Source organism: Colletotrichum paranaense (assembly GCF_030867605.1).
Source record: "Colletotrichum paranaense strain IMI 384185 chromosome Unknown Scaffold_3.1, whole genome shotgun sequence".
Classification (NCBI taxonomy): Eukaryota; Fungi; Ascomycota; class Sordariomycetes; order Glomerellales; family Glomerellaceae; genus Colletotrichum; species Colletotrichum paranaense.
Window position 1 is genome coordinate 1,418,420 of NW_026848961.1, and position 26,734 is coordinate 1,445,153.

At 54.4% G+C, this 26,734-nt stretch overlaps 12 protein-coding genes across 12 annotated transcripts; 6 read left to right on the top strand and 6 right to left on the bottom strand.

Annotated features, from left to right (window-relative positions):
• Nucleotides 1-422: 422 nt before the first annotated feature.
• On the top strand, nucleotides 423-2,061 carry CPAR01_04023 (uncharacterized protein; the record flags this gene model as incomplete). Its single annotated transcript, XM_060488305.1, has 5 exons — nucleotides 423-444; nucleotides 512-526; nucleotides 596-1,725; nucleotides 1,781-1,954; nucleotides 2,014-2,061. 5 exons carry the CDS (start codon nucleotides 423-425, stop codon nucleotides 2,059-2,061), a joined length of 1,389 nt encoding a protein of 462 aa, XP_060352511.1.
• Nucleotides 2,062-2,916: 855 nt separating this feature from the next.
• On the top strand, nucleotides 2,917-3,243 carry CPAR01_04024 (uncharacterized protein; the record flags this gene model as incomplete). The annotated part of the gene is made up of 1 exon (XM_060488306.1): nucleotides 2,917-3,243. One exon carries the CDS (start codon nucleotides 2,917-2,919, stop codon nucleotides 3,241-3,243), a length of 327 nt encoding a protein of 108 aa, XP_060352512.1.
• A 78-nt stretch (nucleotides 3,244-3,321) lies between these two features.
• CPAR01_04025 (uncharacterized protein) lies at nucleotides 3,322-4,602 on the top strand (the record flags this gene model as incomplete). Its single annotated transcript, XM_060488307.1, has 2 exons — nucleotides 3,322-3,900; nucleotides 4,495-4,602. The coding sequence occupies 2 exons, from the start codon at nucleotides 3,322-3,324 to the stop codon at nucleotides 4,600-4,602; spliced, it is 687 nt and encodes a 228-aa protein (XP_060352513.1).
• Nucleotides 4,603-5,682: 1,080 nt separating this feature from the next.
• On the bottom strand, nucleotides 5,683-6,805 carry CPAR01_04026 (amidohydrolase; the record flags this gene model as incomplete). Its single annotated transcript, XM_060488308.1, has 2 exons — nucleotides 5,683-6,080; nucleotides 6,136-6,805. The coding sequence occupies 2 exons, from the start codon at nucleotides 6,803-6,805 to the stop codon at nucleotides 5,683-5,685; spliced, it is 1,068 nt and encodes a 355-aa protein (XP_060352514.1).
• Nucleotides 6,806-8,071: 1,266 nt separating this feature from the next.
• On the bottom strand, nucleotides 8,072-8,989 carry CPAR01_04027 (uncharacterized protein; the record flags this gene model as incomplete). Its single annotated transcript, XM_060488309.1, has 1 exon — nucleotides 8,072-8,989. The coding sequence occupies one exon, from the start codon at nucleotides 8,987-8,989 to the stop codon at nucleotides 8,072-8,074; it is 918 nt and encodes a 305-aa protein (XP_060352515.1).
• A 1,783-nt stretch (nucleotides 8,990-10,772) lies between these two features.
• CPAR01_04028 (uncharacterized protein) lies at nucleotides 10,773-11,120 on the top strand (the record flags this gene model as incomplete). Its single annotated transcript, XM_060488310.1, has 2 exons — nucleotides 10,773-10,826; nucleotides 10,875-11,120. 2 exons carry the CDS (start codon nucleotides 10,773-10,775, stop codon nucleotides 11,118-11,120), a joined length of 300 nt encoding a protein of 99 aa, XP_060352516.1.
• A 1,091-nt stretch (nucleotides 11,121-12,211) lies between these two features.
• Nucleotides 12,212-12,859, top strand: CPAR01_04029 (HD domain-containing protein; the record flags this gene model as incomplete). The annotated part of the gene is made up of 1 exon (XM_060488311.1): nucleotides 12,212-12,859. The coding sequence occupies one exon, from the start codon at nucleotides 12,212-12,214 to the stop codon at nucleotides 12,857-12,859; it is 648 nt and encodes a 215-aa protein (XP_060352517.1).
• A 180-nt stretch (nucleotides 12,860-13,039) lies between these two features.
• On the bottom strand, nucleotides 13,040-13,741 carry CPAR01_04030 (uncharacterized protein; the record flags this gene model as incomplete). Its single annotated transcript, XM_060488312.1, has 1 exon — nucleotides 13,040-13,741. The coding sequence occupies one exon, from the start codon at nucleotides 13,739-13,741 to the stop codon at nucleotides 13,040-13,042; it is 702 nt and encodes a 233-aa protein (XP_060352518.1).
• A 1,711-nt stretch (nucleotides 13,742-15,452) lies between these two features.
• CPAR01_04031 (fasciclin domain-containing protein) lies at nucleotides 15,453-16,828 on the bottom strand (the record flags this gene model as incomplete). The annotated part of the gene is made up of 4 exons (XM_060488313.1): nucleotides 15,453-15,654; nucleotides 15,729-15,875; nucleotides 15,934-16,146; nucleotides 16,200-16,828. The coding sequence occupies 4 exons, from the start codon at nucleotides 16,826-16,828 to the stop codon at nucleotides 15,453-15,455; spliced, it is 1,191 nt and encodes a 396-aa protein (XP_060352519.1).
• A 2,365-nt stretch (nucleotides 16,829-19,193) lies between these two features.
• CPAR01_04032 (uncharacterized protein) lies at nucleotides 19,194-19,970 on the top strand (the record flags this gene model as incomplete). The annotated part of the gene is made up of 1 exon (XM_060488314.1): nucleotides 19,194-19,970. One exon carries the CDS (start codon nucleotides 19,194-19,196, stop codon nucleotides 19,968-19,970), a length of 777 nt encoding a protein of 258 aa, XP_060352520.1.
• Nucleotides 19,971-20,607: 637 nt separating this feature from the next.
• On the bottom strand, nucleotides 20,608-21,240 carry CPAR01_04033 (glutathione-dependent formaldehyde-activating enzyme; the record flags this gene model as incomplete). The annotated part of the gene is made up of 3 exons (XM_060488315.1): nucleotides 20,608-20,688; nucleotides 20,799-21,007; nucleotides 21,120-21,240. The coding sequence occupies 3 exons, from the start codon at nucleotides 21,238-21,240 to the stop codon at nucleotides 20,608-20,610; spliced, it is 411 nt and encodes a 136-aa protein (XP_060352521.1).
• Nucleotides 21,241-23,866: 2,626 nt separating this feature from the next.
• On the bottom strand, nucleotides 23,867-25,980 carry CPAR01_04034 (uncharacterized protein; the record flags this gene model as incomplete). Its single annotated transcript, XM_060488316.1, has 2 exons — nucleotides 23,867-25,291; nucleotides 25,390-25,980. 2 exons carry the CDS (start codon nucleotides 25,978-25,980, stop codon nucleotides 23,867-23,869), a joined length of 2,016 nt encoding a protein of 671 aa, XP_060352522.1.
• Nucleotides 25,981-26,734: the final 754 nt, after the last annotated feature.

Genomic DNA, 26,734 nt, shown 5'->3' on the forward strand with positions numbered 1-26,734 from the left:
AAGCTCCCTCTTTAATGACCCAGAGCCCCGAGGCGCCCATTGTCTTTTTTTGCGCGACAATTGTTTTCTTTCTCTTGCTTCTTGGTGGTTTGAACGTTCATCTCGGAAGCTTCGGCGACTCAAGACAAAGCGATAAAGGACTTGCTGTTCGTGAGACTTGAAGCTGACTGTATCACGACGCTCTGCAATTGGGCTGTTGGGTGACAAACTGTAAGTGCGGGGCAGGCGATGGCGATGGCGATGCCCATGAGGTGGGATGCGACCAGCTTGGCGTCCGACTGACCTGCTGCCAGATCAACTCACCATTCTTTTCTCTCGATTCCACTCACCTCGTCTTGTATTTCAATTCGAGTCGGCTTCTTCTCGCAATAATATTCACGAAACCTACGCCACCGAGGAGACGCGACGTCTAACGAGAGATCATGTCTTCCCAATATTACCCACGTAAGTTCTTCACTCTCACCCCGCCATACAGCAAGGCAACGAAACTCGTGCTGACCACCACTTCCAGCTCCTCCGTCGGGAGGTACGTTGTCCCATTGAGCGAAAGCAGTGTCCCCGGATGAAAGCGCTGACAAGACAATCAAAATCACAGCGCAGCAAAACTATCCCCCGCCGCCGCAATCCCCTCCTGCGAACCAGACAAAGTTCTCGTACCCTGCTCCTCCCTCACAACCTCAGCGCAGCCATAGCGGGAGCTATCCACCACCGCCTCAGCCTTCGCAAGGGCAGTCGCAAAACTACCCTCCTCCGCCCCAAGCTGCCGGACAACACAGCAGCAACAACAATAACTACCCACCTCCTCCTCAGTCGAGCACGCCCCAAAACTATCCGCCTCCTCCCCAGTCGCCCGGACATGGCGCGAGCTATCCTCCTCCTCCGCAGGCATCGCCGAGTCAGGGGAGGACGTACCCGCCTCCTCCCCAAGGCACCACGACGCCCTCGCAGAATCAGGCGCAATACCCGCCACCTCCTGGTCTTTCCCAGCAGCAACAGCAGTATCAATCACCCCCTCAGCAGTCGCCGCAGCCCTCTCCTCAGCACCAGCAGCACCAACAGACGCAGCTTCCCCTACGGCAACCAGGCACCCCCGACTCCCAGCCTCAGTTCTCCCCTCCGCCTCCCGCCTTCGACGGACCGCCCGAGGCCTCCAGCCTGCCAGAGAAGCAGCACGTGGAGGAAGCACCAGTCGACACGAGCAACCCGTCCAACCTCGTGGGAGGCGCGCCCCCGCCCCAGCACTTCATCGGCGCCACCGCGACCGTCGACGACGTCGGCACCTTCAACGGAGGCAGCTACCGCATCAGCCACCGCGACAGCAACACCATCCTGACCGTCCAGCTCGCCATGGGGTGCCCGCTGCAAGCGAAGCCCGGTGTCATGGTCGCCATGTCGCATTCCATCACACTTAGGGGCCAGATCAAGTTTAGCATGAAGAAGCTCGTGGCCGGCGCTGAGCTGGCGAGCTCGACCTACGTGGGACCCGGCGAGCTTCTCCTGGCGCCGCCTATGCTTGGTGATATCACTAGTCTGCGTCTCACGGGCAAGGAGACGTGGTCGGTTGGCCAAGACGCCTGGCTTGCTTCTACGCAGGGCGTGATCAAGGACTACAAGCGCCAGGGCCTCAGCAAGGCTATTTTCAGTGGCGAGGGCTTGTATGTGTACAAGATTAGCGGTACTGGACTGCTTTGGCTGACCAGTTTCGGTGCCATTATCCGCAAAGATGTAAGTGCCTTGGTTACGACCATATAAGTGATGTGAGGACTAAACTTTTATCCAGCTCATGGAAGGCGAAAAGTACGTTGTTGATAATGGTCACTTGGTGGCATGGAATGTGAAGTACATTATGGAACGAGTCGCATCCGGTGGTATCATCTCTGGTCTCTCCTCTGGCGAGGGTCTGGTGTGTAAATTTACCGGCCCAGGAACTGTCTTCATGCAGACGAGGAATGCGGTAGGTTTCTGTCCACTGAATGTGCTGTCGTCGAAATACGCTGACATTATTGACCACAGAAACATTTCAGTGCTTACTTGTCTGGACAAGCGAATCAAGGCATGTAATGCAATGGATGAGGCTAGGCTTGACGAATGTACTGGCCGATATTTTGTTTGCATACCTTACTCTATCTGGGTTCATCACAAGTTGGCAATGTTTCCGAGTTTCTACGACATCTAGCGTGTTAAAATTGATATCCTATCTCTCTTTATTGACGCGTGTTTTCTTCCAGCGTTCTTTCAACAATGGCCATGATGCAGTATGATATTAGACTTAACTAAGGCTTACGAGAGTATTTCAACAACGATATCAATGTGATGGTGGTTCTTGACTTGGTTCTTGCCCGACTCACTTCAGATACGTGCAAACTGTGCATCTTCCACAATCACTATACGCTAGAGTGGTTGCTCTTGGTCAGGCCTTCCCGGCAGCGAGGACGAGAACATGCAGCCTGCTGTTTCCTCACGACGATCCCGATGTTGCCCTTTCTTTCCTCGTCTGCCACCACACGGAGCAAATTCTCCGGACAATGCGTCGACAAGCGTATACGACCTCGGCGCGATTGTTTCCCGCCAACATACCGCCAACATCTCCATCATCCGTCAACATCACACCCACCACCTCAGCTCTCCAATTTTGGACACATCATCGCAGACTTAAGGGCCTCAGCGCATGTTTTTTACATCAGCGAAGATCTCTCTTCACCTCACTTTGGGTTCATTACGCCTGTCGTCATAGCCTCCTCTGACAATTCCAGCTCTATTGTCCTTCTTCGGCCTGGACTTCCGTCGAGAACACCGCTATTCCAATCCTCCTTTTTCGACACTTCCAGCCAACCTAGAGCATCTACTCTTTCGTATGCCTCAGTTTTTCTTCTTCCTTTCGGGTTAGAATGTGTCACTAACAAACATGGCAGAGACATGGAGAAGGCAGCGGTGGCATTGGCCTCTGCCAATTGGCGCAGGCCGTTGCTTCCTCACGATCATGATACACCACAACTCAGCATGCGTCGAAGGCGAAGAAAAAATTCGAGTACTGAAACCGACTCCAACGACATAGCTGAGTCGGCTACTCACTGGCGGAAGCCCGTGGCTGGCGTTTCCCCCTTTCAAACCGCGACCGATCCCATATCCAGAGACAACAGTAATGCCTCAACAAAGGGAATGAGCATGATCGGTCGCGCGACGAAGTGTGCCGTGGTCAATGCCGTACCTGTTCCGAGTAGTCAGAGCAAGAACACCTCCTAGAAGCAGGGTCCTGACTCCTTGGTCTTGGACGTTTTTATCCACGAATGCACCGACCTCAATTGCAAGGAACACAACGGCATGTTCAACAACGCAGAGATACGCAGCATTAGAAATGCGAATCGTTTCAAGTCGCACATGCAGAGCGATAGTCTTGTCGACTTCAATAAGCAGTTGGAGGATACCAGGATCACACCTCGGAAGTCTTCCATGACAGATCTTCTACGCCCTTGCAAGCACGAAGAGAGCGACGACTTGGGCAACAAGAACCATTCTACAGACCTACGGAAAGATCAAATTTTGAGTGACTCGGCCGTCATTCACGACCCAGCCATTATTGACATTGGTTTCCGGGATACCAAGCCAACAGACAGCGGTTCCGAACACAACCAAGATGATCGCTTTCAGGGGCTTCTGCGAAAACTCCAGCGACCTTTGCAAGACGAACAGTCAAAATACCAGGTCACCAGAAATGGCGTTGCTCGCCCAAGACAAGTTTCCGAGGATTCTGGTATTGATACCAGAGGACCGGCCAAGGCTCGAACTCTTAACCCACTAGCAAGGGAGTTTTCCACCTTCGCTCCTCAGACATCTTCAGTCACATCAGACAAGGCTGAAGAGAGGGACAGGAAAACCATCATCTCTCTTCTGGAGCAACTAGTAAGCCAAACCTCCAGCAAAGCTCCTGGACAAGATCCAAACGAGATTATTGCCAACACAATCGCAAAGTTTGGCATCCAAGGAACGCAGGCTTTTCCACCATTCAATTTCCCCCCCTCCGTGCCGAGACCAATATTGCATCAGTCACTTTTCCAACAAACTCCTCAAGTATCTCCTAGTCCAGCTTTTGGTCCACAGAACAACATTGTCAGACTTCCACTAGACTTCTCAACCCAAATACCTGCCGCACCATTCGATCCATCTGCTCCAGGTTTTACACCATCATTTACAAACAAAGCAACAGCCCCCCCTCTGCTACCCCTCAGGTCACCGTTCAATCCGACTCGGTCTACTCTACCCCAATCTGCTCATGGTTCTGAAACAAGCCGCGTTGCTCCAGCCATTGGTTTTGTCCGACAGATGGCCAACAGTCCGGTAGTGCCTATTGTCGGGCCTTGGACAACTCCGTTTCCGACAACACAAGCACCGGTACCTCATCACGGGTCTTTATTGAACGCAAATGCTCCTGTGTTCGGTCCTGGCATGGCGCCCAGATGTGCTGCCAAGCCGCGAGTCCCTGATACAGTTGGCCAGCAGAGTTACGAGGCATACATCGAGTGGCGCAAGGCAAACGAGCCCGGCTATGCTCTTGAATGCAAGGCGAGACAGGCCAAGAGGGCACTTCGGCCTATTCCTGGCTGATTTCAGGAGTGAGCTGTGGTCTAAGCCATCTCAAAGGGTTGGCCAGGGGGATCATTTGGGCATATGGCATACATGGGTGGAAGGGGGAGATTCAAAATAGCTAGCGAAGGCCGGCTCTCTCAAATCAATTCTGGCCTATATTTGTACGACGAGATATTTTCATATCAATCGTTGGAGGATGGCAAGAGTGTAGATTTATACAAGGGTAGGGACTTGAAGAGTAGGATTACGTGTTTTTGGGGGCCCTTTGATTATTCTTGAAGGGCTGAAGTCTAGAATATGGGAGGTTGAGCGAGGCAGGAAAGCTTGGAGCAACTAGCACCGAGCTCACAAGTCGACTCGGATTGTCTGCATTCAATAAAAGTGCGTTATCGCTTACAATCGTGCCTAGGAGTGAGTTTCTTGTCTGCTTCACAAGGCCAGCAAAGTAAATGCCGGGAACCTCGACGGTTGCCAGGGCAGCCACCACCAACTCACGCACCTTCCTTCCTCTGGGTCACCCAGCCACATCGCGGACCTTTTCATCCGATACCTTTTCTGCCTACCACCCGAATACGCAGCAAGCCTTCATATACCCCTCCAAGTCCAATTCTGTCACCAGCACAGCAGGCGCCCGTCTAGGTCGACGGGTCAGGTCAAACTGTGGCGTGGGTGGTGGAATGGTTAATGGTCAACAATCAAATCGCCAACCAGCCTACTCGACGACAGGCTCAGCGCATACGAGTACCCGAGTTCGAATCCCAGCATGAGCGCCAGAGATGTAGCCCCCAGTTCAGCACCGGGGGGGTGAACTCTTTTACCATTTTGGGTCTTTTTTGACATGTTCGTTATGGGGAAGGGAAAAAGCACGTATTTGTTTTTGTGGTATCTGTGTGCAAAGTCGTAATATATCGATCGCCGTCATCATATCCCATACCTGCGCGCCCCAATGTTGAATCATCGGGTACAAATTGGCGATGTAATCTCTAGACGCTGCAAATCCAGCGATTTCATTCTCTCTCACAATGCCCTGATCTGCAAGCTTACCCACCATACTCAAATCACAATCATAGACAGCGTCAAACAACAAAAGAGAAAACATCAAAGCCCTTCAATACCATACGCCTTGATCGCGGTACCGCCAAACAGGGCCGCCTGGTCCTCTGGCTCGAGGGTAGCCATGTAGCAGGTGCGCTCGACAAGCAGCTTCCACTTGCGCCAGGCTTCGTCGACGCCGACGGTGCAGACGGGCCAGTCGGAGCCGAACATTGTGCGGCGGGTGCCAAAGGTGGCGAGGACGACGCCGAGCCAGGGGAAGATTGCCTCGAAGATTGCGTTGGGGTCCTGCTTCTTGAGGGAGTCGGGCATCTCGGAGAAGCCGCCCGAGAGCTTCATGTAGGTGTTGGAGCATTTGGAGAGGGCGTAGATTGCGGTGCGCCAGTGGACGAAGGAGGGGTCTGTTGTGTTTATGATGCCGAGGTCGGGTTTGCAGAGGTGGTCTGGTTAGGATGTGTTTGTTAGCTCCTGGTTTTGAATGAAGGGCATGGGAGATACTAGAGACAGGGAAGGGGGAGGACCGACTGATGACAAAGGTGACCTTCTCCTCCTCCGGAACACCCTCGTGAGCGCGCGAGATAATCTCCAACGCCTCGTCGAGCTGCTTGTTGCCGCGGCGGTGCTGGTCGACGCCCATATCAAAGACGAAACCCCTCTTGCCCAGAAGCTTCAAGCTGTCGATGAAATCGTCCGTCAACCCCGCGCCGTGCGGCTTATCCTGCAACAGATACCGGAACCCGCGAATCTTCGGCCAGACGGCGTCGCCCGCAACAGTCTTGACGTGGTCGAGGTACTTCTCCATGGCGGCGGCGCCGGAGGGTAGAGGGGCCCAGGGGACGATGCCCAGACAGAGGCTGGCGTGGTCGGGGCCGTGACCCTCGCCGTCGCGCGGTTTGCCCTCGGCGATGCGGCGGAGCCAGGAGACCTCCATCAGGGGGAACTCCCAGCCGGACGCATCGCGGGCGCCGGCTTCGAGGTCGTGTTTGCGGTCTGTTTCGAGGAAGATGAAGCCTTTGAGGTTTGCGGGGGAGCCGGTGGCGGCGACGTAGTCTTCGACCGAGTGCTGCTTCGCAAGGGGGTTTTCGGGGGTCGCCCAGGCGAGGGTCTCGATTTCTTGCTCTGGGTAGAGGTGGATGTGGGAGTCGATGATGGGGTAGTCGGCGGCCATGGTGGGCTTTTGGGAATGCTTTGGCGGGGGGGCTGCGTGCCGGTTCGGTTTTATGGGAGGTTGGCTGCTTTCTGGTGATTCAATTGATATTTTGCGTCTGAGACGAATGGGCCAAGAGTGAGGCTGAAGACGAAAAATCCAGCGTCGTTTGTTGTAGGAGAACGCTTGAGCTAGGCCAGGAGAAGATGAGAGAGGAGAGACAGAAAGAGACGTGGAGTCCCCGCACCTATTTCTTTGACATCGCGGGGTTGCAACAGCGACACACACACCCTTGTCCTGACGCCCTAGTGCCCCACTGCCGGGTCCCTCCCCCCTTTTCTGACGTTGTTGGATAGTACTCCCCCCACCGCCTTTCTTCAGGGGATCTATCCCCCGAGCACCGACCTCTCGGGGCATTTATGCGGAGAAGGGTGACGGACCACCTCCGGCGCGGACACCGAAGGCTTCTTGGACTCCGTCCCGGTCTGCCGGCGTAGACATCGCCCACTTGCCAATTTCGGCAATCCAAAGTGTACTACAACATTTCCGTGAAGACTTTGACCTCGAACACAGATTAACTGATTTACAAGAAATCTTCACTAGCATCATTCATATTTGTTCAAACTCATTTTCAAGGACGGGTACTGATCACGTTTGTCACGCAGCGGGTGCACAGTTGAGGTTGCGTTCAAATGATGGATAGATTCATATCGGCATCTATCCATAGCCGCCTGTGGCGGTAATCTTAACTATCTACATGAATTCGCCTTCATGAAAAAAGCAGCCATGCCCGGGGGCTTTCCAAAAGCCCAGCCCCCGGCAGCCGCTTGGAAACGGTCTCTTCCCCAGGAGCGGCGGATGCGCTGGCTCCTTTTCCAACCCCTGGAGTCTTGGTCTCTCGCATTCCTTCCCTATCATGAAAGGGAATACGAGGATGGCTCCGCTGTTGTCAAGTGAGGACATGACAAACGAAACGGTTGAGTTTGGTTCACGCGCGCGGCGGCCAAGCACCTCCGTCTACGGGACAGACGGCGGCGGCCGCCGCGGCGCGGGGTCGCAGCATCGACCCACTTGGAACGAGGAGGCGGGCGGGCCCGAGACCGGCTCGGGTTCGCAACTGCCTTTCCTCGGTGGATGCAATGATTAGCACGTCGGCGAGCGCGGGGCAGTCGCGCGACGAAATGAATGTACGGGCCACATGGGGGCCTTCTATCTTCGTGTATTTGGTGGCTTTCCTTTCGGCGGTGGTTGTGATCACTCCCATCCCAGGGCAGGATTGGAAGCTCTTCACCTGACGACGATGCCGTGGCGGCGGGTGGTGGAGGGAGCGTACTCCTCCTCCTCCTCGGACTCGGAGTCGGAGCAGTCGGAGCTGTCGTCGTAGCCGCAGCGTGCGCCGCCGCAGTCGATCTTGACGCGGTCGCCCTTGCGGGTGATGCCGTAGCGCTCGCAGGTGCAGGTGCTGACGTCGGAGCCGGGGGTGCTGTAGCCGGAGAGCGAGGAGCTGGGGCTGGAGCTGTCGGAGCGGTAGGAGAGGCTGGAGCCGGTGGAGGAGACGGGGGAGCCGGAGGCGGAGAAGTCGGTGACGATGTCCTCCTCGTCGAAGCCGGCGGCGCCGAAGCGGGCGGTGAGCTCCTCAATGGTCTCGTCGTCGCAGTAGTCGCTGTTGAGGATGTGCTGGGTGGCGTGGGGCGACATGGGCTTGGGGGCCTTGATCTGGGAGACGGAGAGGGGACGTCCCTTGGGGATGTCGCGCGACGAGGAGCGGTGGCGGCTTGACTTGGAGTCCTTGTCCTTGGAGGAGTGGCGAGAGCTGCGGGACGAGGAGTGGGAAGAGGACTTTGAGGAAGACTTGGAGGAGCTGGTGCTGCTAGACTTGGAGCTGGACTTGCTGGAGGACTTGGAGCCGGCGGGGACGTCGAGGATGTTCAACTCGCGGCCGGTGGTGGGCTCAACGGTGGAGGCGACGCTGGGGTTGTGGGCAACGTGGTAGCCGTCGATGATGTAGTAGTACCAGTAGCGGGAGCCGGCGGAGAGAGTGGAGCCGCCAAACTTGAAGGTGCCCTTCCATGAGCCGGACTTGGAGGAAGTCTTGTCCTTGGAGAGAGGGAGCTGGCCGACGTAGCCGTCCCAGGAACCGAGCAGGTGGACGGTCTTGACACCGGAGGAAACACGAAGGGAGAAGGAGAGTTGAGTGGACGACATTATTGCGGTATTTGACGTTTAAACGGGTGCTGCGATTAAGTGGTTTTGCTGAATAATGTGCGTTGAGCAAGAAATTCCAGATTTCCGTTACTAGGGGATAAGTTGACCGGCAACTTTGGTGGTGATGATTTGCAAAAAATTGGGTATTAGTTTGGAGTGTGAATTAAGATAGAGACCGGCTCTATGGAAAGAAGAAAGAACAAAAAAGGAGGAGGGGAAAAACGAAGAACTGGAATTAGTTGTTTGATTGCTTGCTGAAGAGAGAAAGAGGAAAGGGAGTCGAAGAGGATGGGATGCTTCCATTATATGGTTTGACGGGCCGTCCTAGGAGGCCCAGGAGAGGCCATGATTGAGGCCAACACCACCACCACATGTCTCCTCCACCTGTCTAGTGTACGCTACCTCTGTGCTCCCGTCACCTTGTTGGTGGTGGTGGGCTGGGATACCTAGACAGCCACTCGAGATGCGGTGCTACTGGCGCCGGTTCATGGCTGGAGCAACGCAACGGGGAACTTGTTGCTCGTCAGCAAAAAGTGTGGACTGTGGAGCGTGCCGTACACAGTAGCGTGCAAAAAATCAAGCGTCAGTCGACTGGACGACCCAATGAGAGAAGAGCTAGGGAGGACGAGGCTTGTGGATGGTCGATGCAAGCAACCAATATCACACTGGTGATGAGCTTCGCGGGCAACTTCGAAAGGATCAGCCGGCCGGGGTTCCCCCTCGTCCAAGAATGGACACCCACACACAGCTGTGTACTGTGGTTGGCTGTGTGGCCTCTCTCCGAGGTGTACTGGCAAATAGGAACGAAAGCAGCTTTTCTGTCGATGGGGGGACCATCGTAGCCGTCACCTCTCTCTCGTTGCTCGTTACCTTAGTGGTGCTACCATAAGATGGCCGCCGGGATGGGCCATGTCTGCACGCTGGGCGGTTAAGCTGCATGGTGAGGGGAGCCTGGGAGAGGTGAGAGTTGAGAGAGAGGGAGGGGTTCTCTGGGCAGCCGTCAGCCAAAATAGAAGAGAAAAATGGGGCTGGCCGGGACTAAAGCGCGGTACGTCCCCACATTTCCACGTTCTCTCCGATCTTTGCGTGCGATGTGGGGCCGGTCGTGCTTTTCCGTTCGAATTGGGCGTCTAAATCCCTGCCATCATTGGCCAATAGCCTACGCCCATCGCTCTTCTGTGCCCGGTCGCTTATCACTCCATCACCAACTTTGTTGAAGTGATGTGCTGCAGGTCGAGCCAATCATGACTAACCGCGGGACGATGCAGGTTTGCGAAAGCATCACCACTCACAAGAAGGCTCCCAGCCCTCCTCAGTGAAATAGTCAAGAGCTGCCGTCTAGCTGCGATTGGCTCATCTTCGTGCCTGTGAGAGATGAGTAGAAAAGCCACATCTCTCAGTTCTCGCATGGTATTCGCCCGTATGCCTATAGCCGCATCAAGCGGACAGTCAACTGGCATACTGCATCATGCAACGAGTCAATATGCATGCCGTCTGCATGTAAATGCGCGAGATTTTGCTGAGATTGATGTCCTTCCTCATTGGAGTATCCGAATTGTCACTTGACGTCCCGTCCTCTTCCCAGCCGCTCGACCAGGGAAGAACCGAAGATCGCGCGAGTCGGAAGAAAGGGAAGAGCAAGTATGATGCCAGAAGCCATGTTCCTGGTTCCCTGAGTGCCTACCTGGGTGATGTGCAGACTGGTCTGCGTCCTCCGGTTTGCCAGCTGCTTCTCGTGCCTGCCTAGACGTCGAACCATGGCAGGCTCTCTCGAGATCTGGCGATGAAGAAAATCCGAGGTCAGTCTCCGGCAATGTCAAGAGGGCTAAATGCCTTCGTAAGTGTAAGCCGGGACGATGGTAACGCCCAAAGACAATCCCCACAGACTTGGCCCAAAGGGCTGGAGATCAAACACTACCGAGATCCGGAGCTGGAAAGGGCGCAGGATACGGGGCAGCGTACTCTAAAGTGCGTGCTTCCCTCTGCCTTGTCTGCCGTGACACAGACTGGCAGCGTGGGCATTGCCCTGCGCGGTCTGGCCCTGTCAGTCGACATGGCCGATCGTGTTGCGGCCCGCCAAGTACAAACTGCCGTTCTCCGCCTTCGGTCGACATCCGCTGCGACTGCGTGACCCTTGAGCCACCCACACCTCGAGAAGATGATGGAGGTGAATTGTAGATACGGCGTCAGTTTTTTCCCTTCTCAGTTCTCACCATCCCTCTTCGGCATAGTATTCAAGGTGCGTCATACGGCTCCATGCGTCTCTAGTCTCGGCGGGTATGTGAGGTCCATCACACTGATGGACTATAGTCCCCGTTGAACGGAACGGCAAGCCCGCTCGTGGTATTTCCCTCATCGGATCTAGGATCTGGGATCTGGGCTGTAGAGATGCCTGCCGTGGTTCTGGAGCGCAACTATGCGAAAGGTCCATCGAGATTGTCACTCCATCAGATTAATCAGAAAGCGAAGAAAGGGCAGTGACAGGTCGCAAGACGGCGCCTCGTAAGCCGGCTGCGACTCTGGCATATCGGCCTTTTCCTTGATGCCGACAGATGTCTCACAAAGCGACTGCGAGCGTGAAGCGGTCTGACCTCAGAATGGTGAGATCGATGTCGGCTGACAAGCTGGGCGCTCAAGAGTGTTACGTGTGTTGCAGCATTACAACAGATTTGGTCTTTGGACGTTGTTTCTCAGGCGCTTGGCCACTGCCCAAGATCTGCAAAGGTGTGCTCAAGTCGAGGGTGTGCCGTTTGCCCGTGGTCTTTGTTAGTAGCGGGAAGACCTGGCGGGAAACAGCGGGATCGCCCGTGAGAGGAACAAGCCATGTGGAGACTGGAAGCGGTGGTATCCACCTACAGTTGACCTTCATCACGTGAATGGTCACATGATAGCGCGTTCCTCGTCAACGATCTTGCGACTATCTACTTTGGCGCGTCGTAACAAAGTCGCGTATGAAAGTTGCTACGTCGCCGGCCTGAGTCAACGATCCAAGGCAGCAGCCCCTCTTTCATCAACACGGTCACTAAATCTAGCTAGACGTCCTCAAGGTAAAGCCCTGTTGAAAAGGTCGGATTACCAATCCATCAGCGAGAAGTCTTGCCGTTGTCATTGATAAACGCCATCGACGATCCAGTCTCCTTCAGTTCTTCAAACATAATCTTTCCCATCTACAGACGTTCAAGATTCATCGGATACTCAAGTCAGAGTACCCCGGTTTTCACTATGGCTCAAACTGCATCACCAACCAAAGAGGAGCTCGTCTCCGAGGTGACAAAATACGTCGAGGCCTACATGGCAAAATACGACGCCTCCCACGACTTCAACCACATCAAGCGCGTCGTCTCCCTCGCCCACCGCATCCACGCGCAATCTCCAGCTACAACCCCGGCCCTAGACAAACACACAATCACCCTCTCCGCCCTCCTCCACGACGTCGGCGACCGCAAGTACCTCCAGCCGGGCGAGGACGCATCCACCCTTGTCTCCACCCTCCTCAGCTCCCTCGGCGCCAGCCCCGACCTCGCCGCCCGCGTACAGACAATCTGCCTCGGCGTCAGCTACTCCAGCGAGATCAAGGATCCGGCGCGCGTACGGGCGCTGATTGCAGAGTACCCAGAGCTCGCCGTCGTGCAGGACGCCGACCGCCTCGACGCCATTGGTGCCGTGGGCATCGGGCGCTGCTTCACGTTTGGCGGCGCAAAGGGCGCGCGCAGCATGGACAACTCCATCGAGCACTTTGAGGAGAAGCTCGTCAGGTTGGAGGGGATGATGAAGACGGATGCTGGGAGGGAGATGGCGCGGGAGCGGACCCAGAGGCTTCTTACTTTTATGGAGTGGTGGCAGGACGAGGCTGGTCCTGTCAGTGCCTGAAAGGTCGATCTCGAGGAATTTGCACGTATATGACTTTCCCTTCGATTCAACTCGATACCCAGCTTCGTCTTTTTTGAATATTACGGTCCATGTTTCAACGCGGACTATTACGATTACTCGAATAAGAATACTACATCCTTCAAATAAGCTCAACGGACCCGTCCCTCCTTGTCACTCAACTCAATTCCCTTCCTGCAACCCCATACCTCCCCTCCTCCTCTCCTCCTCGACAAGTCTCATCTGCTTCCGAGCCTGCCTGTACCGCCAAGCCCAGTCCACCGCCCCGATCAGCGGCAACACCAGCACGTCCATAACTCTGATGGAAGTCCGCAGCGTGAAGTCGTCGTGCACCCGCCGCCGCCCAAACGATGAGCAGAGCGTATTGACCCAAAACAGCGCCACCTCCCTCAGCAACTCGCGCCCTTCAAAGTTATAAAGAAACGCGAACCCGCTCCCGTCCTGCCACGGCAGCGTCTGGCCCCTCACCCTCTTCTCCACCACGGCGCTCCAGTCGTCGTCCCGCGCCAACATGAAGACGGCCACCGCCCCGCGGCGCATGAGCTGCCTGTTGGACTCGGCGCCGCCGTCAAACCAGAGGAGCGTCACCACGAGGCAAGCCCAGGGTAGCCGGTCCCGTAAACGGAAATAGTAGAGAAAAGAGGCGTAGATATAGGCGACGCAGCAGGTGCTGACGAGGACGACGGTGACGTCGAGAGGTCCGCCGACGCCTGTGGTGGACAACAAGAAGAAGAGGACCATGAGCGGGTAGGTCGCCACGAGGAGACGGAGCTGGTTCGTGACGGAGACCCACCCTTCCCAGGCGATGGCGGCCAGGACCTCCCAGATGATTGCGGGGAGATCGCCGACGGCGCGGAGGAGCATGACCGATACGTGGGTCCCTCCTTTCGGAGGCCGTTGAAGCCCCATCGGTGGTCCGCCCCGTTGTTTCTTTTTTGCTTGTGGAGCGAGGGGGAGAGTTGATATCCTCTTTCGTGTGAGGTTTGTTGGGTAGACCGGGGTTGCAATGCGGACTTTTTAGGACCGCGGGCCTTGTGAGTTGATTCGAGAGGAAGGTGGTAGTATGAACTTGAGCCTCTCCAACTTCTCTCTTTCTTTTTTTTTTTTCTGCTCGAGGGGAGGGGGAGGAAGGGGGATTACCTTTGGGAAGCTGGCGCGGACTGGAAGGGGAACAGCTCAGCATGAGCGACCCAAGGATTGTGTGTCTTACCTTAGTTCCCTCCCTTAGCTTCAAATACGGACGGACCCCCCACGCAAACGCACCATAGGGGCGCCACAAAATATGATCCTAATCTCCAGAAATAAGGACCCAAGCGGATGATAAGGCTGGCTCTGGTACCCGTTTTTCTTAATAGCACAGTGACGTAGACAAAGAGCCAGGATCTTTGAATTTCTCGATGCCAGTCGGAAGTAAGCGGGCGTTGCCGATTTATCCTTGACTTGGAAAGGAACTTTCACATCTCGTGTTGGAACCTTTTTTTTTTCTTCTTTTTTTTTTTTTGATAACTCCCATACTGTCTTCCCTTAACACGATACAGAATGGTTAGTTTTAGCTGCATGAAACGAAACTCGAATGTAAGCAAGAAAGCGGCGGGGAGCGGATCGGCCGGATGGGGAGGGTTGACATGTACGGTAGATCCTTGGGACGAGCTAGTCGGTGAGGATTCCAGAGGGCAGAGGCATCCCGCGTTGCTAGGGTTCTCGCCCTCTTTTTCTCATATGTGAGACAGCAATCTTGGCAACCTTCCAGAAAGATCGTATCACGACCGCATCAGAGTACTAGGTAAGATATGATTGACGCTGACGACAGCAGAGCAACGGCCTACGAAAGCGTCACCTGGGTTACTAGGTAGACAATTGATATCCGAAGAGTCGTCAAGTTGTAGATCAATCGCATTTTCGTGTTAGCTTTCTTAGGATGTGTTCCCGTTGATATGACTGAACAAGGAAACGATGTACTGCCAAACCGTAGCGGCACCTTGGGCGCATTCCCTATCAAAGTTGCTGGAGCTGATCGAACCACCTCTTGACGCTCAAAAACCACCGACCTACCAACAGCACCTGAGATGATGATTTCGGACTTCAAATATTCAGGGAATAAATTCCTCTTCAGGGAATAAATTCCTCTTCTGTGGTGCAGTTATCGCCGAAATCATTTCGCCCCCGTGTTCCTCTTACCAACGTCGCCAAAAAAGAATAGGCATGCTTTACACCTCTAGGACTACGTATCAAAATACAAAAACATCAAAAAAAGAATTAAATCGAAGCTGAAGAGTTCACCCTCTGGGCGCTGAACTGAGGACTATATGTCTTGGTGCTCATGCTGGGATTCGAACTCGGGTGCTCACGGTTGCGTTAGTAGGCACTCCGTACTTCCTGATCAGTCTGTATCTGTCAGATTTGAGTTCCCTAACGACTTGGACCCAAGGGCTGATTTGGCAGCAGATGAGCCTTGGTTGATTATTATCGCAGCTATGTATACGTTCTCAATCCCATAGACTACGATATTTCTTCTCCTCTTAATCTTTCCAGTCAGAGGAGGAAACAGGCCCTTGGTATCCCTGAAGATATGACTTCACACGAGCAGCAAACCGGCCGCAAGAGCTATGACTGCGGCGGCACGAATGCTTTCTGACATGGGGTTCCCGGCATTCGGGGGCGTGGCGGTTGAAGTAGGGGTAGCCGAGCCCGTCCCCGTTGGTGAGGAAGTTGAGGAGTCCGGCAGGGCATTGACGGACATTACGCGGTCCAAGATGTGGATGAGTCCGTTGTTGGTCCTGTCACAAGCCATCAGTTTCATTGCCTGGGTATCGTTGCTGGTCAGGTAGTGTCTATGCATTGTAGTACTCACAGGACGTTGGGGCTAATGACCTTGGCATCGTTGAACCAGATCTCGTTGTCCTTGATCGTGACGCGAACAGTCACGTTGGCCATCGAGGTGAATTCCTGGCCATCCACGAGGAAGTCGCTGTAAGCTGTCTGAGGTAGAGTGTGAAAACTGTTATTTGGGTCAGTCGAACGAGAGCTAGAGTCTGCATTCGTGGCTTGTGACTCACAGCAACGCGTTCTTGAGGTCTTCGTTTCCGAGAGAACTCTGGGGGCTGCCTGCCTCCTTGAAAGCAGCGGTGTTGGGTCCCAGACACGTGATGTTGGCGGTATTGTCGAGTTGTCTCCATAGCTTGATCTTGTCCAATGCATCTCCGAGAGCCGATAGTGAGCTTGAGAGCTTCTTGATGGTGGTGGAACATACTGCCGGGGCTTCTAGAACACTGTGAGGTTATCAGCATGAGTCCCTTGATGTAGGCGGAGGGTATCGACTCACGCATCGACAGATTGGAAATATCCGCCATCCCACACCCCATCGATCGATGTGAGCTCGGCAGTCTGACCAAGGCCACCGCGCAGGCTCGCGGTGTGATCATCGGAAGGGGTCCCTTGCCTAACTCTAAATCTGGTGGGATTAATGGTGCTCGGTGAAATAAAAAGCACCTGACCCTGAGCGTCTTCGCCGTACTGGTCGATGATGGCAGGTCCAGGTGTCCGAAGGTTGAAGAGCTCATCTCGAAGTTTGGTGGGGACTGTGATACCCCTGGGCGCGCTGAAATTCGAGGCCGTCAACGGAGCATCCAGAGTATGGTATCGCAAGATGGTCAAGAGTTGGTTCACGGGAAGCTGCGTGATTTCGCTGACGTTGGACTGTTGAAGAAACTTGGCGAGGGCAACATTGGTCGGCACTAGGAGAGTAACTTTATTTTTCGTCCCAGCGGTGATGTTGCTTATAATGCTCGGATAGCCGTTCAGAATTTCGTTGAACGTGGAGAGATCGGCGTGGCTTGTCAGCGCATTGCTGAGACTTTGCTGAGCCTGTCGTGAATGTAGAGACGGATCAACAGCGCAAGCTAGCGGCGCGAGACTCACGACAGCGACAGCGAGCTCTTGGACGAAGCGCATACTTGTAGTAGGAACCCGGGGTGAGTGTCTGCTTCAGGACAACATGTAGCTTGTGAGCTTAGGATATGAGATGGCGAAGAGTGCCATATAAGAAGTCGTCTACTTGTCCTTCAGCCGCACAAGCCAGACGGAAGGCTGAGCCTAGCTGAAGATAGTGTCCCTCCAGCTTCAGCAGCAGTGCAAGTGCGTTGCCTGCATTGTTTCTGCCACAATCCAAGCCCAGACCAAACCAGGAAGCTGACTGACAAGCTACGGTAGGGCGGCGTCTTACTACACCACGAGACAGATATTGAGGTGAGATAGTGCTGTAAACAAAGACACTCTGGCTTGGGATGCGAGTCGCAAAGACACAGGTCTCAGGACCAGGCCATACTGTAATTGACGGGGCCTTTGCCAGCGGCCACTGGCAGGCTCATGCAGCAATTAGCTATCGGGCTCGCATTTTGCACTCTGCTCAGCGATCGAGTCCTGGAATGAAATCAACTTCGCATTCAAAGTGCTGGATTGTGGCGGAACACCTATGCACGAAGCGGCACTAGAAAACGTAGGGCTGACGGTTGGCGTGGAGAAGCCGATTCATGCAAGGTGAGAGGCGCGCCACGAACCGTAGAGGTCCTCCGTTGTATGTGTTCTCGTACTACAAAACAAGTTGCCAATTCGAATTCAAAAAGAAGTCAAAAACCGCCTGACTAGTTCAGTTGTCTGCCGTTGAAGGATTTGTCAAAGATGAGGGAGGTGCGTCGTTGAATAGATCAGCGTCTTTCCTACCACATCTGGGGGCCTTGGCACTGAGATACAGGCAAGACCATGCTTACTACAAGCAAGCTTATTTCACCCCTGCGGCGTTGCCTGCAGGAACAGAGTTGAACGGTGGTTGACCCGCGCTTTTCGTGACAGGTACGTGGTTGAAGGCGCCTTGCGACTGATGACAGCAGTGCCTCAATCATTTGATGTAATGCCAGGGATTGATCCCTTACTCCTTCTTGATCAAGATCCCTCTGCTGCTGCTTCTGCTGTCGTTGGGCCATGAATGTTGGTCATGGAACAGGTCGAAGTGCAACTTTCCTTTGAGGCCAACTTGCCATGTCATTTGCGACGGGAGAAACTGGACCGAATACTATTAGATCAAGTCGTCTAGTTAATTCCGGCCTACCTAGTTGTGGAGGTAGCAATCGCCTTAGGTATGGTCAGGTACCTATGTCACGAGTGACTCGACAACAAGAAGGGCAGGAAAGTCCTTAGACTGGCCAGTGGCAGGAACTCATCCAAAGCATTGAGGTAGTATTACCTCGCATGGTGGTTCCTAAGCACTTACTACAAGAGTCCCCGCAAAAGAAAGGACGGGAAGGTGAAGGTCCAACACAAAAGTACGGATACGGATACCTTGTACCTTGCAATGGACCTAGTCAACGATGATTATGGATACTGCTTCGCTTGGCAATAAGGTCCATGTTGATGAGGAGCACCCCAGGCGCCCTCGATAAGGTGTTGCTCCCCTGCCAAAAGGACAGCTTCTGACTCCACACTTACGCCCGAGCTTTCCCATCAGTTAAAGGTGTGGACAGTGCCATCCTTGCATCACTAGGCCAATTTCGGCCAGCTGCTCGAGTTGGTCCAACTCGACGCGAAATCTTCCTCGACCGTGACTGGACAATTTGCAACATGTGTGTGTGTGTGTGTGTGTCTACAGGAGCGAACGAGGTGTTTAGCTGTGCCGCAATATCCAATTTCCGCCGGCGTGAGAAACCGTCTGTTCTGGCAACATTCCCCTCCGGCAGACCTTGCCGTTAATGGCGCGTTCGGTGCGGTAATGATGGCAAAACGTCAATCTGCATGCCCCAAGGAAAACAAGGAATACAGAAAGGGTAAGGTCAAACACCAAAGATCCAAACTTTGTATATCCTGTCCACGATACCCTCCCCGTTTGCCCCGGTTCGACGCATGCGCTCTCACGCCTGTTCCTCCCCCCTTGGTGCTTAGGTAGTGTAGCCAAGGTCAGGTACAAGCATCCGGTTTGGTAAATGTGGTAGTCACCGCAAGAGGGCACTTGCCGTTGGTTGTGACACAGGCAGCAGCCTACTCATTGGACAATGCCTTTGTGTTCTTCTTCCTTTTCTTCTTAATCCCCTTCTCTCAATTCTCTCCCCGATCCATCTCTTCTTCTCACATCCAACTACAGTGTACACATCATCAAAGCCTTCCATAACTGCCTCCACCACTTACACCAATACACCAGCCTCTTTTGTTTGCAATTACCACAACCATTGCCGTTACATCTATCCTCTTGAAGAATTCCTTCATCATCCAACTCCTTACTACCACGTCAACTTTGACCGGCTTGTCAAAACACACAAACTACACCAAAATGAGACAGACAACCATCATCGCTGGCCTAGCAGCCATGCTTCCCTCTACCACCCAAGCTTGGTCTATCCCGGCCCTTCTCGACATCCGCCAGACCACCCGTCCCTACCAAGACGTTGTCTGCAAGCCTCAGACAGGTTCTGGTGCCCAGCTTCCCCCTTGCGTCCAAATTGAGAACATTGAGCTCGCCTGTCAACCCAATGGCACCAACCCTATCGACTACGAGGCACACGCTCAATGCATCTGCGGGGGTAGCTTCTTCGCCGAGAAGTTGGCTTGTGAGCGATGCCTCACTATTCACGGTCTCCGCAGCGAGCGAAACCTGGCTTTCTACAGCGGCGTCCTCTCGTCTGCCTCCAATGCTCTCTGCACAGGTACTCCCACTGCTGTTTTCGCCAGCATCTACTCCGGCATAGAGGCTGCTGCTACTCCCGTGACTACTGGAGCCACTGCCACAAGCGATCAAGCTCCCAGCAACACGGCCATTTCTCTCTACTATACGGCTAGCGGCCCTCAGGGGCCTGGCACCATCACTGGTGCAGCCGCGAGTGCCACTGCTGTTGTAAGCCGCACGACGACGATCCCCTCTACTGCTGCGACTGGCTCCGCTTCGGGAGCAACTGGTACTTCATCTACCCGTGCTTCAACTGCCACCACCGGTACAGCTTCGGGTGCCGCGGCCACAAGCACAACCGCTGGTAGTGGCGCGATGCCGACTTACGCTGCAGGTGGCCTCTTGATGGGTGCTGCTGGTATCGCAGTTCTCGCAGGACTGTAAGAGATTCTTGGAGAGGCAGTTTGGCCGTCGTCGCGTGAGAGAAAGTCGGGGTTGAAGAGATGTCTGGTGGTAGAAGTAATGATAACGTCCGGCACTGTTCACGATTCAGGTATTAATGAGCATTGAATGGATGCAATTTTTCTTTCTCTTTGGCTGAGCCGTGACTGTGATAAGTGACATAATGCAAGACTTTTTTCAAAGTTCATCAAATGCAGCTGGCTTCTGACCCTTGACAATGTGGTTGTGACAGTGATGACGCCTTGGACGAGGATGTCACCTGGACGGCGAGGCACGATCGATTGTGTCTTTAGAGCAATTGCCTTGCATTCAATTTCTAATGAGTCCTTCCACAATCTTTCGTCCGAGCTAGCCTAATAGCTGCGTATACTTGGGTAACGACGGACGTGGGTCAAAAAAAAGGTCAGGTCGAGTCGAGCCCGATGCCATCATAACCCTCCAGGTTCTCACGCCAACCCACCACACCCACAAACTCCCCACATCCCACTCGTCCATGCTACTCTTGTTCCCTCCACCGCGCAGCATATAAGTTGGGTCCCAGACCCTTCATCCAAAGACCTAGGGGTATATCCCATCTTACATGCATCTCGACTCTATTCGATACACCATACGTCCGAATTTACTCGGGCATGTGCTTGAAAGGCTTTGCCAAGTTCTCCTGGCAGAAGGGCAGCTTGCCGACAGTCCAAATCTCGGTGTCCTAGAGACAACGCATTAGTCACGACATTCGCCTATGCCATCATCACGATTCAAAGCCACAGCAATGGAGAAAATGTCTTCGATCGGTGTTGCGTTCATGGCTCGACTTACCGGCTTCAGGTTCTTCTTGATCTCGGTATCGAGGGTACCAGCCTTGAGAGCGATGATCTCTGGGGCCGCATCGGGGTCGTGAGCAATTGGCGAGCCACACTCGGAGCAGAAGATGCGGTGAACATCCTTGCCTGATGAGCCCTTGCCCGCCCAGCTCTTTGTAGGGCCGTTGATGGTAAGCTTATCCTTGGGAACAACAGCGACAAGGGCTAATCCAGGGTCAGCAACTAAGACACGCCCAGGTCACACAAGTCGAAAGATCGAGCAATCCGATTCTATGCTACGACAAAGCTATGTGGGAAAGCAGCAGAGAACACGTACAGTATGTCGAGCCACTCTGGCGCTGGCAATCGTCGCAGTGATCGTAGCCGGTAATGAGAGGGGCATCGACGTCCACCTTGTAGGTGACGGCCTTGCAGAGGCAGTGTCCCGTAAGAGGCATGTTGAATATATGAAGCAAAGTCGGAGAGGTACGTTGAAAATGGGTAGGAATCCTTCGAGAACAACAACAGATTTGGAGTCGTTGAAAGACAGTGCAGTGCAGCAAAACTTCCAAGCGGACAAACACCAGACGGGAGCAAGCCCTTTTTGTTTCTGTCGATGGAGGGGGCGGGGTATCTGGTGGCGCATCAAGTTTTAGCTGGCGACCTCCGAACACCACTTGAGGCGCTTACATATTTCCGACGACGTCACTTACCCTATTGAGGTACCGATCCTGGATCCAGACCGGATGAGCGGGGAGAAGTGTCCGAACCGTGGGATGGGAGTTTCCGATGGTGAATTGGCTGCGACCACGACTCAAGCTACAGTTTTGAGACGTTGAGGGGAGACTTTCCGAAGATTGGCGTTTGTGCTTTGATCTTTGGAACGAAGACTTAACCACATTTTTCGCGAGGGAAGATAACTTCTTTTTATACATCCGACGAGTCCTCCATAATGAAAAGTTTCGAGAGACCACACCCTTTCGTGGCGGTAGGCTTAGGCTCCTTCGGAGCCGGGACATCGAGCACAACCCAACCCTGGAAACAAGACGTTGGGTGCTTGGACAGCTTTGGGAAGCAGTGAGGAGAAGGGATCCACCAATTCGAGAGACGTTTCTGTCAGCGCTGCAGGCCACGGCGATCCTGAGTTCCTTGGCGTTTCTGTTCGACCTGTGGCCAGCTCATCCTTGTTGCACCGTATATCAGCAAGAGTCTGGATGACATCCATGCTCTCGAACTCGCTACATACACGACCAAGTACAGCACAGCACAGTACAACGCGAGACAATACCGAGTCTGGTCAGAACATGTTCACGGCGAGCGGTTTTCGACCAATCTGTGGCATGACATGACAATGCTAGTCAGGCGAGCATTGGATGTTGATGTCTTGAACTCGAACAGCTCGACCCCGCGGAGGGGCACGGAAGGGGGGCTCATAGCAGGTGAGGATCAAACCGATGCTCGGTTTTGCGCCAGCCACGGACGGGCGTTCGGGTTCCTTGGAGAAAAGATCCTTTCATCATCGCAATTTGTCATTAGAGCCCCTTCTCCATGGCAAAAGGTACGTCTTTGAGATATCCTCGTTTGATCGAAGCTGCGGTTTGCTGACAAGATGGGATCAGAGCTTCGAGAAACACTGTACGGTCTTCTCGAACGCAGCCCCCCCAGCCGCCCACCCTGGACCGGACGATTTGGAATTTTCGATGCGGGACCCGCGTTAGTGCTGCTGCAGCTCGCCGGCACCTTAGCACAACACACCAGATACCTAATCCTCTGCGGCACCTCGAAGACTCAAGGAGTCGAAAGTTCTGTCAGTATGAAGTGTCAAGCTCGTGCACATCGACCCCACTGCCGGGTTGGCATAGGTGCATACTGTATACCTAGGATGCCTACCTATCGGCCCCGTGCCCGAGCGGTTCAACAAGGATTCATTTGCAAATCATTGCGAATCGAGTAATGGCAACCACCAAATCCAGCGCGAGGCGCCTGTGGGCAACCTATGTTTGGAGAGGTGTGACGTGACCCCGGCCCTCCACTGAGTCCACTCTCAAAGACTTTCCCCTCCACACCAGCTTCCCCCCGGCCCCTCGGAAATCGGGGATCCAAACATGGGCGGGGAAATGTGCGCCACCTCACACACAGCGTTCTGAATCACAGCTAGGTAAGTATTCCAGATGCCATTGACAAAACGTTGAATCAACGATTGAAACATGAGATGACCTTCTGACAGATTCTTGTTTTCTTCTCTTCCACAAACGCTGCACAATCTACACATTAGATGACATGCTGAGTAAGGGTACGAACGTATGCCGCGTGCTCAGTTCGAGTATACCGTTCCCTTGCTTGGACCATGCAAGTTAACAGACATGAGGTAAGGGAACCCCTCTTCCAGGTAAGGTACCGCATGCAAAGATATGCAATTCGGCGTCCACTGCCCGCCCGCCCCAACATGGACTAATCAGACTACCTGCCAAATATGCTTTTTTGGTTGGGGAGAACCACGGGAAAGAGAGACGAGTATTTCAAATACCCAGCTGTAACCATTGGAAAGATCCACAGCTTGGGGGATCTGCTTACCAGCATCCATGACAGCGCAGCTCGGTGTGTGGATGTGTGATGTCCTTGTGCGTTTGCTGCTCATGATACGCCGGACTGCGGCAAGTAAATGATGAAATGTAGGTGAGCTATCAACTTATCTCCTCTGGCTTATCTGAGACGAAAAAAAGAGATCTCCCCCAATGACAGTGAGCCACGGAAGACAGCTCGTCGCATATGCGGAACGGGGGGAAACCCAGCCGGGCGATGCAGGTTATGAGCAGCTAGCTACCTAGCTGCCTTGTTTGATCATCGACGACATACATTGAAGGCTGAGATGGACTGGTCCAGCCAGAGGGGCATCGTCATCTACCTGGAGCAAGTTTAGAGAGTTGTCTCTCCTGCTTGTTACATCTTAGCTCTTCTCTCCTTCTCTATGATTTTCTAATAGGCGCGGCTGATTGCGCGTTGTCTCTAGTAGGTAGCAACACAAAACGTGAGCCACATGCATGGCGCTTACTGAGTACTACGGTACTCGTATCAAAGTATCTCTCATAACCTCATGAGCGGAGCGACGGTAGACGACAAGACCCAAGCGACGCCCGCGCGCAGGATCAAGTGCTGCAAATCTAGGAGCTCCACGCTCCCCAGCGCCAGTCGGTCGGCGAGGAACGATCGTAGCACGAGCGACCTGTACACACTCCGCGTCTGCCTGTCCGTGTGTCCGAGGACGAAGCCGTCCATGGAGGAAATGCGGAAGTCGCGGATATCGACTTTTTGTACGCCGGCGCCGCCGCCGCCGTCCTTGGCTTCCGGAGACTTCGTGGCCGAGGTCAGTGGCCGCTCGATGCGGTCCGGCCTCTGCCGCAGGGCGCGTATGGCTCTGAAATAGACGTAGTCTAGAATGTTTGTCGTCTTTAGTGGCGGCGCGGGTTTTTTGAGAATGAGCTTCGGTAGGACCTCTGGCTGCGAGATCCAGAGCGTACCGTTGTCCTGGAACTCGCAGCAGATGGCCTCGAGGTCGTGTGCGTAGCGCACGAAGCGGGTGTAGAAGACGGGGGTGAGGACTTTGAGGTCGAGGTGCTCTGCACGTTTCGGGTTCTTCTGGGCGGCGGGCGAGAGCATCGTCTCTGTGAGGCCTCCTCCTCCTCCTGCTCCAGAAGTGGTAGTGATTCCCGCGGGAATGTACGTGAGGGCGATGGCGGCCGTGGACTGCGCGACCAGGTGGCGGAGGTAAGACCGGAAAACGGGCTCGAGCCGGCTCTCCGTCGCGTCGGCTTTCCGTCCGATGCTCTCTTTCAGGGGTTCCGGGCGGAACCAGACGTGCAGCCCCTTGCGGAGGGAGAGGACGGCGGCTTCTTTGACGATGCGGGGGAAGGTGACGAAGCCTACCCACCACCAGCGGGCGAGGAAGACGATTTTCTGGAAAGGGGTCATGGTGGCTGGGTCGATGGCCGGGGCGGAGTTGAAGAGACGGGCGACGATTTTGGGGTGGTGTTTTGAGGAGGAGAGGGTTATTGTACTGTCGAGGGTGTATTTGTAGTCGGCTCCTGCCATACCGGCGCCGGACGGTGGTGGTGGCGGTGGGAAGAAGTCTGTCGCGGAGAGGGCGTAGGATCCCTTGCGGGAGTTGAAGGGGGAGACGTGGAAGTCCTTTGGCCAGGTTTTTGTCATCCTGATCTGCTGCGTCTTTTGGGCGGCGGATTCTGCATCTGCGTCTTGTGAGGCCGACTCTGCTGCGATGCCGTCTTGTAGTCCATGACTACCGTCGTCGAGACGCTGTTCTGACGGGAAGGCATCCGTGGTGAGAAAGTACATCCTCCGCTCATCAAAGGTGTTGTTCACTTCGAGCACCATGGCCGTCAGCTCCTTGTCCCTGGAGTAGAGGTACCAAAAGGACACCGGGTTGAAGTGGTATCCCAGGAACCGGGCTGCGGTGACGAGGTATGCGTTGGGATACTGCGCTGGATCCGCGCCCTGTCGTGACTTATGTGAGTCTTGTGTTCATTCTCATGTAGCACGTTTTGCTCAAGTGAGATTCTGGATAAACCTGGCTGAGTGGAAGGACGCCTTACCTGAGAAGTGAGATACGCATCAAGCTTCCCCCTCAACCCAAGGTGCCCGTTCCCGCGCTCGAGATAATCCGCCGGATCCACGTGAAACCACGCCCGTCCCGCCGTCCGCGGCGCCAGCGAGAACCACGATAACCAGCCTGCCTCGTCGACGTCGCACGAGACCATGCCGCCGTAGTTGCCCTTCCACCCGACGGGGATGCCGACGACAAGGTACGAGTACACAAAGGCGTGTTTCTCGGGAAACGTCCGCCTGTGTGTCGTGGTACAAGGGATCAAGAGCGGTTTCACCGGCGTCGTCTTCCACTTTCTCGTTTCCGTTTCTGACGCGGTGGGAGCATCAAGGCCTAGGAGGAAGCGGCATATCTGTAAGAGAACGAAACCTAGGAGGAAGCCCGGGAGGAGGAGGAGCTGGTTGCGTAGGAGGTGCGGGTCTACGTAGGGTGAGATTAGGTCTGCGAGGAGGCGCTTGTTGCGATAGGATGTGAAGACGAGGAGGAGGGCTGTGTCGAGGTAGGTTCCGAGGAGGGAGTAGTAGGTGAAGCCTGCCAGGAGGGTTAAGGGCTGGAGGCCCGGTGCGGCGGCGACGGTCATGGTGTATGGTAAGGTATGCTTCGTGATTTTTCCGGGCCGGGCCGTCGAGGTGTTTGGGGGGTCTCCGGGGCCGAGGCCGGTTGCTCACCACGTGTAGAGATCGGCGTCGTTGCAAGGATGCCGGCGGCCGTGTTCGGGGGAATTAGTGCCCGGCAGTGTTATGAAGATGAAGTGCTGTATATTATTTTCATTATGAAGAGATGGTGTTGTTTGCGATGTTTGTTTTTTCTAAAAACCGTCTTTCTTTCAGTCAAGGATCACGAAAGCTTGGCTATGGCGGTTGCCAGATCGGGTCTTTCGGTGGAGGACGCGGCGGGTTGTGGGCCGATGAGCATGTTCGATGAGATCAAGACTCTTGGTGAACCCACCTCAACGTGAGGACCTCGTTCCATGAGTGAGCTTAGTCATCAACATCGAACCAGCTGCAACCAGGTGAAACAGTCATGGCCGACACTTCGTCGGCCAGGTACGTCGGCCAGGACGGCTCTCCAAGATACAGACATGTCGTATTCATGGACGCCATTGATCCATAGAAGCCATTGCCCGAAATACAGTTCGCTTGATCATGATCAAGGCAAGCAGGTTGCCATATTCAGAACACAACAAAGGCAGGTGCTGCCATATGGCCAGGGTCAGGTTGCACAGCCGACAAGGGAACCTGGGCGGAATCAACGACTTACTTCCGTTAAATGCGATGAGTGACAATGGAATGAATAATACCTCGTACCTAAGGTATTCCCTGGAGGCCGCTCTT